The sequence below is a fragment of the Neofelis nebulosa genome, chromosome 2, assembly GCF_028018385.1.
Source record: "Neofelis nebulosa isolate mNeoNeb1 chromosome 2, mNeoNeb1.pri, whole genome shotgun sequence".
NCBI classification, from domain to species: Eukaryota; Metazoa; Chordata; class Mammalia; order Carnivora; family Felidae; genus Neofelis; species Neofelis nebulosa.
The window spans coordinates 188,055,269-188,069,424 of record NC_080783.1 but is presented as its reverse complement, the minus strand read 5'-3'; the positions used below and the strand labels follow the sequence as shown (position 1 = coordinate 188,069,424).

General features: G+C 46.6%; 1 protein-coding gene across 3 annotated transcripts in view; it reads left to right on the top strand.

Annotated features, from left to right (window-relative positions):
• The window catches only part of KDM4A (lysine demethylase 4A), a 46,326-nt gene that overhangs the window by 21,315 nt on the left and 10,855 nt on the right, over nt 1-14,156 (top strand). For all 3 annotated transcript variants that reach the window (XM_058717716.1, XM_058717715.1, XM_058717717.1), the window contains exons 12-14: nt 7,070-7,190; nt 12,079-12,260; nt 13,784-13,988. In XM_058717716.1, coding sequence (XP_058573699.1) covers nt 7,070-7,190; nt 12,079-12,260; nt 13,784-13,988 — 508 coding nt within the window. The remainder of the gene's footprint in view (nt 1-7,069; nt 7,191-12,078; nt 12,261-13,783; nt 13,989-14,156) is intronic.

Below are 14,156 nucleotides of genomic sequence, written 5' to 3'. Positions count from 1 at the left end.
GCTCTGTGTCGAGGGCCTTGGTAAAAGCAGCCAGATCGACTGACTGCTGAAGCATCAAAGCTTCAGAATTTTCATTTAACTGCAGACAGAGCTACAGTGATGTCTGCTGTAAAAGTTCTTGTTTAAGCTGCTTTGGAAAAGTGAGTTCCCAAAACCAGGAGGGCACAGTTCTTCTCTGTACAGAAGAAACCCCATCAAGAACATTGACCTTGACCTGGGTACCTGATGTTAGACGAGGGAACATAGAACTCAGGAACCTGAGATGTGGCTCTCCTGCAGGCAGGGCCCTGGGAGACTCTACCTGATGTCCACTCCATCCTCACACAAGATCCTTGGTGGGGCAGTGTTCACTACTCCCACACTGGTAGTGGATTGCTCCTTGCCTGGGCTCACACAGCTAGTTGATAAACTGAGGTTTGGACCCAGCTCTTGTTACACACTGAAGGGATTTAGAAGTCGGAGCACATCTCAGGAAAAGGAAAAGGCAGCGCTGTGAGCAAGGCTGTGGGCACCATGTAGCAGGAGGAGTGCTTTGTCCAGAAGATGAGAAAACGTGGAAAGATATTTTACTATTTGATAGACCTGACTAATTTGGTCAGAGGCAACATGATGGTAGTGGAAAGGGCAGAGACTTGAGACTCGCACACCAAGTCCCCCTCTGGCTAGGCCATGAGCTCCTTGAGGCTAGGGATCCTGTGTCACCTGTGTCTGCATTGCCACAGCACCGAACCCAGTCTGCTGGGTACCTATGCTGGTCTTGTAGGAAGCACTCAGAATAAACAGGTGTCTTCCTTTCCCAGAGCTGCATTCTGGTGTTCTTTGTCTTGATCCCTCTATTTCCTACAGTACTTGGACCTATAAATTGATTTGTCTCTGTCTCCTACCCCATATTCGTGTCCTATTGCTGCTTAAACAAGTTCCCATGAACTAGGAGTCTTAGACCATAAGTTTATTATCTTCCGGTTCTTTAGTTCAGAAGTCTGACATGGGCCTCACTACGCTGAAGTCAAGGTGTCAGCAGGACTGTGTACCTTCTTGGAGGCTCCAGACTGAGACTCCTTGCCCTGCCTAGCTTCTTCAGACTGCCCACATTACTTGGCCTTTTTCTTCCATTTTCAAAAGCAGCCAGATAGGGCCAAGTCTCGCTCACATCACATCACTTGGACACACTGAGTGTTCTGCTTCCCTCTTTGTTACCATTTTTAAGTAGGTTTCAGGGGTGCCTGGGTGGCTCAGTCGGTTGAGCGGCCGACTTCGGCTCAGGTCATGATCTCGCGGTCCGTGAGTTCGAGCCCCGTGCCGGGCTGTGTGCTGACAGCTCAGAGCCTGGAGCCTGTTTCAGATTCGGTGTCTCTCTCTCTCTGACCCTCCCCCGTTCATGCTCTGTCTCTCTCTGTCTCAAAAATAAGTAAACATTAAAAAAAATTAAGTAGGTTTCATACCCAACGCAGAGCCCAGTTGTGGGACTTGAACTCACAACCCTAAAATCAAGACCTGAGCTGAGATCAAGAGTTGGATGCTTAACTAAGCCACTCAGGCACACCTCTCATTAAGCACTGTTTGATTACATTGATTACCTGCCCAGATAATCTAGGATAATCTTGGTATTTTAAGTTTATCTGATTAGCATCCTTAATAGTCTTGTCATATTAACATAACATTCACAAGGGTTAGAATTGCACACCTTCCTTATTCTACCACATATCTTCATATCTCTTCTTCCACACATTTCTTCCCTCTCTGCCTATAAAACCATATTCAGTCTCTTTCCTGAAATACAATTATAGGAAATTCCCTTTTCAGGCTGTGATCTCATTTCTTCCCTTAATCTTCTCAAGAAGAGTCTCTGATGCATTCATTCCTTAGTTCCTTACTGTCTGCCTGCTGGAGCTTTCTCTGAAAGTCCTGAGACCTCCCAGTTGCTGGGTCCCTTGGCCATTTCCTGCTCAGCTCTTATGTACCCTTTGGCACTGCCTCTTTCCCCTCCGTGAAACCCTCCCCTCCTTGCTTTCTGCTTTCCTCCTACTCTGCGCCTGAATCTCCCTTTTTTCTCTTGTCTCCTATCCTGGAAGGGCTTAGTCTCCATTCAGTTTATCTTCCACTGGTAATGTCATCCACTCCCATGATTGCAATTCTGAACCTGATGCTGAGGATCCCCAAATCTACAGCTCTTGCTCAAACTTGATTTTTTTTTTTTTTAACGTTTGAGAGAGAGAGCCTGCAAACACGTGAGTTGGGGGGGGGGGGTAGAGATCCGGGAGAGAGAGAATCCCAGGCAGGCTCCACGCTATCAGTGCAGAGCCTGTCTCCAGGCTCGAGGATCCCTGAGATCATGACCTGAGCTGAAATCAATAGTTGGATGCTTAACTGACTGAGTCACCCAGGTGCCCCATGCTCAGACTTATTTTCTGAACCCTCAGGTTCAATTTCTTCTTAGCCCCTGGGTATTTCTATAGAAATGGGGCAGTGTACTGTGCACAGCCTGTTTAACTTGGCTTGTTACTACTGCCTCTTCATCCATGTGAGTCCTGTTGAGTCTCTCTCACCTTGGCGATCCGGGCTGGAAATCCCATCATTTCTGTTCCTTTATTTTGTCCTTTTCTTACTTCCTGGTCCCCGCCACTACCATATCCCAGATTTAGGCCTGTTATCTAGCAGGTCTTCAAAGGGGGGAATGCAAGAAGATTGTTAGGGTACGGAAATAAGATGATGGAAGTTTATTTTATTTTTTTTCATTTCATGTTTTTATTAAAATATTTTTCAATGTTTCATTTACCTTTGAGAGAGAGACAGAGTGCAAATGGGGGAGGGGCAGAGAGAGGGAAACAGAATTTGAAGCAGGCTTCAGGCTCTGAGCTGTCAGTACAGAACGCAGGGCTCGAACTCCCGAACTGCCAGATCATGACCTGAGCCGAAGTCTGTGCTTTGACTGAGCCCCCCACGTGCCCCTCAGTAAATATTTATTGAATGAATGGGCCAGTGGACAAACTTGTTTGAATTCACGTTTGGAAGGGCAGGCTCTGTTCTTCCTGGATACAGCCTGCTCAGAATTTGGTTTTTCTTGACATTCAGCTATGGGTTCTGTGATTGCACATGGAGCCTGTGGGCCCAGTGTGACTTTTCTGAAGTGGCCCTGCCCTGCCACCACTTCTTCCTAGTGCTCCTAATGAATTGGTTTTTGTCACAGTTGCAAAGTAGCCCTTTTCCAGGCCTCAATTCCTTGCTTAATGGGTTTTGCTAACTCCGTGTCTCCTAAAGGCAGGATGACCAAGTTTTTTAAGTTTTTATTTTAATCACTCTCGTTTATTTCCCTTTGCTTGTTTGTTTTGTTTCTTAAATTCCACACAGGAGTGAAATCGTATGGTGTTTGTTTTTCTCTTACTGATTTATGTCACGTAGCATTATATTCTTTAGCTGCATCCATGTTGTTGCAAATGGTCAGATTTGATTCTTTTTTTTTTTTTTTTAAGGTTTATTTATTTTGAGAGACTGCGAGTGGGGGAGCGACAGAGAGAGGGAGAGAGAGAAACCCAAGCAGGTTCCGCGCTGTCAGTGCGGTGCCTGATGCGGGGCTCAAACCCATGAAGCTGCGAGATGATGACCTGGGACAAAACCAAGAGTCAGACACTTAATTGACTGAGCCACCTACGTGCCCCAATATTTCATTCTTTTTAATAGCTGAATAATAGTTGTGTATATATACCACTTCTTCTTTTTTTTTTTTTTAACATTTTTTTTTTTTTTTTTTTAACATTTATTTATTTTGAGACAGAGAGAGACAGAGCATGAACAGGGGAGGGTCAGAGAGAGAGGGAGACACAGAACCGGAAGCAGGATCGAGGCTCTGAGCCATCAGTCCAGAGCCCGACGCGGGGCTCGAACTCACGGAACGTGAGATCGTGACCTGAGCTGAAGTCGGCCGCTTAACCGACTGAGCCACCTAGGCGCCCCAATATTTCATTCTTTTTAATAGCTGAATAATAGTTGTGTATATATACCACTTCTTCTTTATACATTCATCAGTAAATGGACACTTGGACTGCTTCCATAATTTGGTTATAAATAATGCTTATTGGTTATAAAACAGGGGGTGCATGTATCCCTTTGCATTAGTATTTTATATTTTTTGGGTAAATACCTAGTAATGTGATTACTGGATTGTAGGGTAATTATATGTTTTATTTTTTTGAGGAACATATATACTGTTTTCCAGAGTGGCTGCACTAGTTTGCATTCCCACCAACAGTGCAGTAGGGCTCCTTTTTCTCCGTATCCTTGCCAACATCTCTTGTTTCTTGTGTTGTTGATTTTAGCCATTCTGACAGGTGCGTCAGACATTTGACTGAGCCACCCAGGCACCCCTTATTTTTTTTTTATTTTAGAGCATGTGTGTGCAAGTTGGGAAGAGGGACAGAGGGAGAGAATCTCAAGCAGGTTTCACGCTCAGCATGGAGCCCCGTGTGGGGCTCAATCCCACGATCCTAGAATCATGACTTGAGCCAGAATCAAGAGTTGGGGACATTCAACTGACTGAGCCACCTTGGCACCCTTGCCCCTTTTTAATTGAATTATTTGGTTTTTGGGTGTTGACTTGTAGAAGTTCTTTATATATTTTGGATACTAACCCTTTATCAGCTATGTCATTTGCTGATATTTTCCCCCATTCCATAGATTGCCTTTTAGTTTTGTTGATTTTTTTTTCCTTTCCTGTGCAGAAGCCTTTTATTTTGATGTAGTCCCCAAATTTACTTTTGCTTTTGTTCCCCTTGCCTCAGGAGACCTATCTAGGAAAAAGTTGCTATAACCAATGTCAGAGAAATTACTCTCTGTGCTACTTTGTGGGATTTTTATGGTTTTAGGTCTCACATTTAGATTTTTAGTCCACCTTAAGTTTGCTTTTGTGTATGGTATAAGAAGGTGGTCCAGTTTTATTCTTCTACATGTTGCTGTCCAGTTTTCCCAACACCATTTGTTGAAGAGATCATCTTTCTCCCATTGGATATTCTTTCCTGCTTTGTTGAAGATTAATGGACTATACAGTTGTGGTTTTATTTCTGGATTTTCCATTCCATTGATCTGTGTCTATTTTTGTGCTATTACCATACTGTTTTGATTACTGTGGCTTGGTAATGTAACTTGAAATCTAGAATTGTGATGCCTTCAGGTTTCTTTTTTTTTAATGTTTATTCATTGTGAGTGAGAGAGCACGTGAGCATGCAGAGCCCAACACAAGGCTTGATTCCCCAAACTGAGATCATGACCTGAGCCAAAACCAAGAGCTGGAAGCTCAACCAACTGAACCACCCAGGCATCCCTGCTTTTTTTTTTTTTTTTTAATGTTTATTTTTGAGAGAGCATGTGCTCTTGAGCTTGAGCGTGTGCTCAAGGGCGGGGCAGAGAGAGAGAGAGAGAGAGGGAGATAGGATCTGAAGTTTGCTCCTCCCTGACAGAGAGCCTGATGCGGAGCTCAAACTCACCAACCGTGAGATCATGACCTAAGCAAAGATCATGACTTAACCCACTGAGCCACCCAGGCGTCCCCTGCTTTTCTTTTCCAATATTGCTTTGCCTATTCGAGGTTTTTTTGTGGGTTCATACGAATTTTAGGGTTTTTCTAGTTCTATGAAATATGCTGTTGGTATTTTGATAGGAATTGCATTAAATGTGTAGATTGCTTTGGATAGTGTAGACATTTTAATAATTGTTCTTCCAGTTCATGAGCATTGGAATGTCTTCCTTTCTTTAATCATTGGAATGTCTTCAGTTTCTTTCATCACTATTTTCTAGTTTCCAGAGTACAGTTTTTCACCTCCTTGGTTAGGTTTATTCCTACGTATCTTACTATTTTTGGTGCAGTTGTAAATGGGATTGTTTTCTTATTTTCTCTTTCTATTGCTTCATTATTGGTGTATAGAAATGCAACAGATTTCTATAGATTGATGTATCTGTGACCTTACTGAATTCGTTTATTGGTTCTAGCAGTTTTTTGATGGAGTCTTTTGGGTTTTCTATATAGAGTGTCATGTCATCTGAAAATAGTAAGAGTTTAACTTCTTCCTTACTGATATGGATGCCTTGTATTCCTTTTTCTTGTCTGAGTGCTGTGACTAGGAGTTCCAGTTCTGTGTTGAATGAAGTGAAAGTGGACATCCTTATCTTGTTCCTGATCTTAGGGGAAAGGCTCTCAGTTTTTCTCCATTGAGTATGATGTTTGCTGTGGGTTTTTCACGTATGGCCTTTATTATGTTGAAGTATGTTCCCTATAAACTTACTGTTTTGGGAGTTGTTATCATGAATGTGTGTTGTACTTTGTCAAATTCTTTACCTGAGAGTATGACAAGTTTTAAATACACTGGAAAGAAACTCTCATGGTATTATTACTGATTCAGTCTTGTACATCTTAAACCTAATTGCATTTGCTCTGATATTATGTAAACACAGCATTAATTTTGTCAACTTTTGCTTTTGTAGCTACGTTAGGGTTTTAGATGCGCACTCTGTCCTGTCTGCTGAGGAAACGAACTCAAGAATGAATAGTGTCAGTTAGAGCTGAGGGCCTGACAGCACATAAGGAGAAGCTGGCCTATTTTACTTTAATGGGTCAGCTGTTCCTCACCCCTTTGGATGTCCTCTAGCTTTCAAGTCCAATGGCCCGGCTGCCTGGCTCTTTGTAACAGGTGCTGCTGGCCTTCTGGTCCAAGAGGAGGGGCACCTGGTTTCTCTGGGGCTTTCAGAGACATAATCTCATGACAGTGAGCTCAAGGGAGGGGCGTGACTCTCCTGTAGAGTGTGTTTATTTTTGGTACATTTGTTTCAGGCTGCTTCTGAGAACAGGACCTACGCTTACTAGGCACAAATTTTGTCCTAAAATTTTTACATAATCCTAGTTTAAATTAGTTTGGATGGTATTGTCATTTTGGCTTTTCCTAAGACAGGTGTTTTCTGGGTTTGGTTTTATATTTATGTCTCTAGGCCTGTCTTTTCCCTTGGCTTTCATTGTAAGACTAACTTATGCTATGACCCAAAGTGGAGGCAAGACCAATTTGATTTCCTCTTCTGGTTTGCCCAGGTGGCCGATGAATACATGTTTTCCCTGGAGGAGAATAAGAAGTCCAAGGGCCGTCGTCAGCCCTTAAGCAAGCTCCCACGCCATCACCCGCTTGTGTTGCAGGATTGCGTCAGTGATGATGGTAAGTGTTTTCTCTCTTAACCAGGAAGGGGAACGTGGCTCACCCCATTAGGACTTGCTCTGACAGGACATCAGGAGGCAGGGCTGAGCGCCAGGGGTGGGCCTGTGGCTTAGTTCTCCCAGACGCTCCACAAAGAGGGCAGGATCTCATTTGTTACTTACTTCATAGTCAGATTTCTTTATATGTCTGTGTGTCTTGGAATATGCCTGATACAGGATGATCACATGCAGGTTCTTCTCTTTCTTTACTAGGAGGTACAGGCTGATTTTTCTGGATAGCATTTCTTTCAATGATACCAAGCCCAATGCTGAATGTGTAGCTACAAAGATAACTAAGATATGTCCATGCCCCCAAAAAGCTCACAAGGTAGTGGGGCAAACTGACAGGTAAACAGATCTAAAGAAAGGAGATGCTAATCTAGGGAGGGGGAGCTGGAGGATAGATTCAGAGGAAGCAGCTCAAAGGGCCAGGACAAGGTGTAGGGCAGGCAGGAGTGAGGTGGGGGGAGGCTAAAGAGGGAGTGCCTTTTTCTAGCAGGGCTTCAGGAGCTTTTGACGTGTTTTAAGTGGCCAGATTTACATTAGAAGTGACTGCATATTGAGAGTGGCTTTGAGGGCAACAGATGGGCTTTTGCTGTGGTCTCTGAGAGCTAGGGGAGGGTCTGAAGCAGGATGATGGTGGTTGGGGTTGGGGAGGGATGTAGTGAAGGTGTTGGGAGCTTGGTAGGGTCCGGAGAAGCCTGGGTTCAGTGCCTCCCTGACTTCTGGTTGTGGTTGGGTTTGGAAGCCTACGTCCAGTGTCTGTGGAGGATGTAAACTTGGGGCTGAGCAGAGGTGGTGTTTGGTAATGTTATTGGGGTACATGAGGCCACTGGTGGAGAAACATAGAGGAGGGCGAGCAGAGGTGGTATTTGATACCTTTTTAAAAAATTTATTGGGGCGCCTGGGTGGCTCAGTCGGTTGAGCGTCCGACTTCAGCTCGGGTCACGATCTCGCGGTCTGTGAGTTCGAGCCCCGCGTCGGGCTCTGGGCTGACGGCTCAGAGCCTGGAGCCTGCTTCCGACTCTGTGTCTCCCTCTCTCTCTGCCCCTCCCCCGTTCATGCTCTGTCTCTCTGTCCCAAAAATAAATAAACGTTAAAAAAAAAAAATTTATTAAAGGGGCACCTGGGTGGCTCAACTCAGTTGAGTGTCTGACTTCGGCTCAGGTCATGATCTCAGTTTGTGAGTTAGAGCCCTGCATTGGGTTCTCTGCTGTCAGCGAGGATTCTGCTTGGGATCCTCTGTCCCTCTCACTGCCTCTCCCCTGCTCACATACGCTCTCAAAAATTAATAAACATTAAAAAAATTATTAAAAATTTTTATTTAAGTGCAGTTGACACGCTGTTAATGTTACTTCCGGGTATACAACTTAGTGATTCGGCAACTTTGCCTTTCCCTGTGCTCCCCATGAGTGTCGCTGCCATCTGTTCACTATCTTTACCTTGAGCACACGTGGCCACTCTGGAGAGGGCAGAGACTGGGGTGGGGAGACAGGAAGAGGAGCCTGTGAAGGAGACAGGGGGGAGTAGACAGCGGTGTGGAGCAGAACCAGGAACTGTGTGTGTTGCTGGCGCTCAGGGAGTTGTTGCCATCAGTGCAGTGAGATCAGGAACGTGAGCATGGGTGAGTCTCTGGCAGGTCCCTTGTCACTCTTCACTGGTGCCCAGGCCCTTCCTGCCCTGTCCTTCCTGACACCAGTGGCTGTGTGGAAAGATCCAGAGTTACACCAGCCTCTCTGCTCCATAAGTGAGCCCCACGTTCCCTTTCTGATCTGATGCCGGTGCCCATCTCTACTGTTTTTCTTGGTAGAAGGATCGTGATACACTGGGTGAGGAAAGTCTCTTGAGATCAAAATCTCTTGAGTTCAATGTAGGCCAGACCTTGAGTTCAGAGTCTTAGGAAGTCCTCTTCCTCTGGCCCATGTGGGGCTTGGGATCTCTGGGTAGCAACAGCCTGGCTTCAGGATTTACCCCTGCAACCCCCCCACCCCCGAAGGCTCTAAATATAGGTTGTAGAAAATTGGAAAAGCAAACAAAGTTATAAAGAGGACAATAAAATTACCCTGCAAAGGTGACCACTTGCACGTCTTCATGTGTTAATCTTCTGACTTTTCTAGTCAGTCATTAGAGTATATCCGTGTATATGTTTTTATGATAGTGTAATTGAGATCATAAAATACAGCCGCCCAACTTTTTATGATAAATTTCCATTGTGGAAAGCACTGTGCGCGCCTCCTGTATCCGACAGCTGCCATGTTGCCGTGGGCGCTGTCTCCACAGGCATTGATGAACTTGCTGTACACGCACTTGCTGTCTCATCTGAGAGCGAGCTGGAGCCCTCCAGTCACTCGAAGTGCACCGCGAGGTGCTTTGCTCAGGATTCTCCTATACAGACACTTTTACCACACCTAGGAAAATAAGCAGTGTTTTGTAATATTGTCTTATCTTCAGTGCATGTTCATTTTTCCCTGCTTGTCCCAAAAATATGTTTTATAGCTTTTTTTCCTTTAAACCTATAAACCAAACCAGAGTCATCCATTTCAAAGTTTTGTTTCTTTAGTTTCTTTTTTTTTTCTTTAGTTTCTTTTAGTCAAGCATGCACACCCTGCACCCCCCTCCCCGCGCCGCCCCCCCCCCCCCCCCCACCGCTGCCATCAAATTGTTTTTCAGTTGAGGCATAAAATACTTGGTGAAATGAACACATTTTACCTGTTACGTCTCCATGATGTCTTATGTATGTAAACTGTAAAATTCCTGCGGTTTTCACTTACCATGGTGAACATTTTTCCTCATCATTACAGTGTTCACGAGTGAAGTGATTTTTGGCCACCTATGGTTTTGAAAACAGCAGACATCACTGTGTTAATCTTCCTTTTCTGATTGGGTACCTGTTGCTTTTTCTTCTAGTCTGTGTCGGTCACTCTTGTTCTGGTTAGGATAAGGAAAATAGCCGCTTTGGTTTGGCACCGTTGTTCTTGCTGGACCTGGCTGTGGCTTATAGAGGTTGATTTTAATTGTCTGCAGTGGCCTCCCTACGTTACGGTACGCTTCACTCAGGTCCCACATGAGGCAGCTGCCAGGTCTTATTCGGTTAAACAGGACTATGAAGGCAGAGTAGGTAACTGTTTATCTGCACTGAGCTGCAGTTGCCAGAAATGAACAAATAAATAAGCATGTCGTGGAGTGTTGCATGGGCTGCTCTGCCTGAGTCTCTAGGGCTTCCTCAAAACAGTTCTGTCTTGGTCAAAGCAAGACTGTTTGAGGGGTTGTAGCTGGGGCCTCCTGACGGTCACACATAGCTAGATGCCAGGCATGGGATGCCTAATGTGGTGGAGCTGGCGTGGAGCTGCTCTGTCAGGTGCTCCAAATCCATACATGGACTGCTTTGGGGACTCAGTTGTCAAAGAAGAACATCCCAGATGTAACTTCTTATATTTCCGTCACTTGGGGGAGGATTTGGAGAAAAACTCTGGATTTGTTTATTTTGATATGTGTTGCTCCTTCGATCAAGGATTGCCTTCATTCACCCATAATCCTCGAGTTAATGTGTTTTGCTACCTCCTTGACCCTGTTTCCATGGGGATCGATTGGGCTGTGCCCTTCCGATTGAGGGGGGACCTGGAAAGTGTGCACCTTTGTTGCCTCCATCTTGTTTTGCGAGTGTAGGTTTTTGTTTCCATTCAGCAGTGTGTCCCTTTCTTCCAGGAAGATGGCAGCCAGAGGGGATTTTCCTTCCTCAGCAGTGCTGAGGCCGGATGAATCCTATGCTTTGCTGTTTGGAGTAACGAATAGATAGAAATTTGTCATCTAGACCAGAGGTCTGCAGAGGCGGTACACCTTCTGTCACATATCCCACTGTCTTTCTCTGAGTCCTATAAAAATGTAAAAACAGGGCCACCCGGGTGGCTCAGTTGGTTAAGCATCCGACTTTGTCTTGGGTCACGATCTCGAGGTTCGTGAGTTCAAGTCCTACACTGGGCTCTCTGCTGTCAGCACCTCTGCTTCAAATCCTCTGTCCCCCTCTCTCTGCCCCTCCCCTGCTTGTTCTGTCTCTCTCAAAATAAATAAAGTTAAAAAAAAAATGTAAAATTTTTTTTTGTTTTTACATTTTTAAAAGCTCCCCAAGTGGATTGCATTTGGCCTGCAGGCCGTTGTGTGCTAGGCCTTGGTCTAGACTCAAGGTGTTCCATCCTTTGGCTGGGAAAGAGGGTTTGTCTTGGACACACTCTGCCTTCCTCTGAGACAGAGCCAGGATGGTTGGGGATCCCTGTTCAGAAAGGCAGATATCCCACTGGCCTTTCCAGAGGGAGCTAGAAAGTTCTGACTAAGGCACATGATGTAAAAATTATTAAGCTTGCTATTTCCTTGTGTGTGTGTGTGTGTGTGTGTGTGTGTGTGTGTGTTTCCCCTTGTTTCCCTTCAGTGTAACTAAAGAGAAAACTCTTAAATAAGGACTCAATATGCTGACATATTGGAGGCAGCAAGCAACATGGTTTCTGGCAAGACCCCGTTGTACTGTGCTGCCCTTGGGCACAAGGGTTGAATGCTGGCAGTTTTTAGGGGAGAGGAGAGTGGGCTGAACTCCTGGGGCAAGAAGAGGGACTTCTTCCTGGCAAGAAGTCTGAATTCATGCCAGAGAGGGGGCTACGGACAGGACTGTGCAGTTTCATCCAAGTACTGAAGGAGTCTATTGGAAATCGCTTCTGCCCTTTGCCTTTATGATCTGTAGGATCTTGGCTTTAGGCCAAACCTGAGACCAAAAGTCTGGGCTGAGCTCATCTGCTTTCTAGGCAGAGCTACAGATAGATGTGTGGCACTGGTACCGACTCATGTTCTGCTTCCTGCTTTAGAGTCCTCTGAACAGCCGACCCCCGAGGAGGAGGCTGAGGAGACAGAGGCCTGGGCTAAGCCCCTGAGCCAACTATGGCAGAACCGACCCCCGAACTTTGAGGCCGAGAAGGAATTCAATGAGACCATGGCCCAGCAGGCCCCTCACTGCGCTGTCTGTATGATCTTTCAGACTTACCATCAGGTAAGTCCACTTCGTCCTTTGTTTACCTGGGACCTGCAGTCCAGAGGGAGGTGGGGTTTAGTTGTGGGTACATAGCTTGTCACTGGTCATCTTGGGAAAGGTGCGTTCTTCTGGTGTTCAGTGCCCCATCTGAGTGCTGGCCAGGCTACTCTGGCCAGGCAGATAATCTAGCAATGGGGCTTTTCACTTGACAATGGTTTGCAGAAGAGCTGGGGTGTGGCTTAGCCTTGACTTGGTGGGTTTCCCTGCACCCTGTGGCACTCGCATTGTTTGCAGAGGAATCTTGCTCTTTTGTAATTATTCTAGGCAGTGATGATTCCTTCCGGGTGGTTTTTCCTCCTGGCCAGTCTGGAGCACTGTGCCTTTCTTCAGGACAGTCTGCCAGATTCTCCAGTGTTGTGTCTTCCTTTCTCATTGCCACCGTGGGTACTGGCAGTACCCAGAAGGAACTAGGGGAGGGACTGCGGGAGGACGTGGAGGGGGAAGCACTGGAGCTGAGCTTGTCTGTGCCCCTCCCCGTCCTGGGGCACTTGATGGTAGCCTTCGGGTTCAGCTTGGGAAGGTCGGGAATGCATCTACAGGGGCACGTGCCGGGTGAGCAGCTGAGGTTCACCTGGGACCTGCACAGGGCAGCATGTGGATAACCAGTCCTCTGTTGGTTAAGGTGGCATGGCTACACTGAGCTGGCACAGCCACAGATTCACGCTTGCCAGAGAATGGAACCTCAGGCCAACATACTTTGGATTAGCAGCTCAGTACTTCTTTCCACTGACGAAAAAGCAAAACTGAAGTGTGTGTACCCTTGGCCTGCGAGACAAGTGAACGAACTGGGTGCACTGTCAGCAGGTCCACTGAGAGGGCCCCAGGGTTTCAGGAGGGGCACATGCTTAGGGGTGACATGTTTTGGGCCCTGTCCTTGAAATGGTGGTGATGGTGCCATCCATAGACAGAGCCAGCAAATATTTGCAGTCAGGGTGTTTGCCAAGGGAAGTATGTGGATGTTCTTTCTGGGCATTCTTTCTGGAGGGACCCGAGCCAGGAATCACAGGTGGGGCTCCAGCCGTGTGGCAGTGCTGCTGCTCAGGTCACGTGCTGCCAGGGGGCCCAGGAGGGATTCTGTGCTGGTCCATTAGGAGCACCTGCTCTGGGTCCTCTCCCTGGGTACGGGCCACCGTGCAGTGTAGCGCATAAGGGAGCCCACAAGAGCAGCCTCGCTAACGTCTCAGTGCATTTTATTACCACTTGGCTTGGGAAGATTGAAATCCCAGTTGCCTCTTACCTTGCTCCCTTTCCTTAGTTGTCCCCAGGGTCCTTTGTTTGATGCCTCTGTGAGAAATTGAATTGGAGTCATTAGAGGTAACTTCAATTAGCAGCTCTGGGATAATGGCTGTGCACCCGAGAGCCTTAGCCACAGAGTCCTACCAGGAAGAGAGGCGGCTTTCTGCTGACAGAGCAGGTGGAAGCGGAGACACAGGCGCATGTTCACGGGATTCTGGGGACTCTGCACTGCTGTCTCTCCTTAGGTGGAGTTTGGAGGCCTTAGTCAGAGCTGTGGAAACGCTCCAGATTTAGCCCCCCAGAAGCAGAGGACCAAGCCATTGATTCCTGAAATGTGTTTCACCTCGACTGGCTGCAGCACAGACATCAACCTTTCTACCCCTTACCTTGAGGAGGACGGCACCAGCCTTCTAGTTTCCTGCAAGAAGTGCAGTGTCCGGGTCCACGCCAGTGAGTGCCTCCGCTTTTGTCTGCGTCTTGACCCAGAGGGCCTGAGCCTTCTCACTGCAAGTCTCGCCCCGTGTTGGCCTCCCTCCAGCCTCCCAGTGGCGCCCCCAGGTCCCGAGTGCAAAGATTGCTCTCGTGTTCTTGGGGAGTTTGCTGCTGATGGAGTTGGGA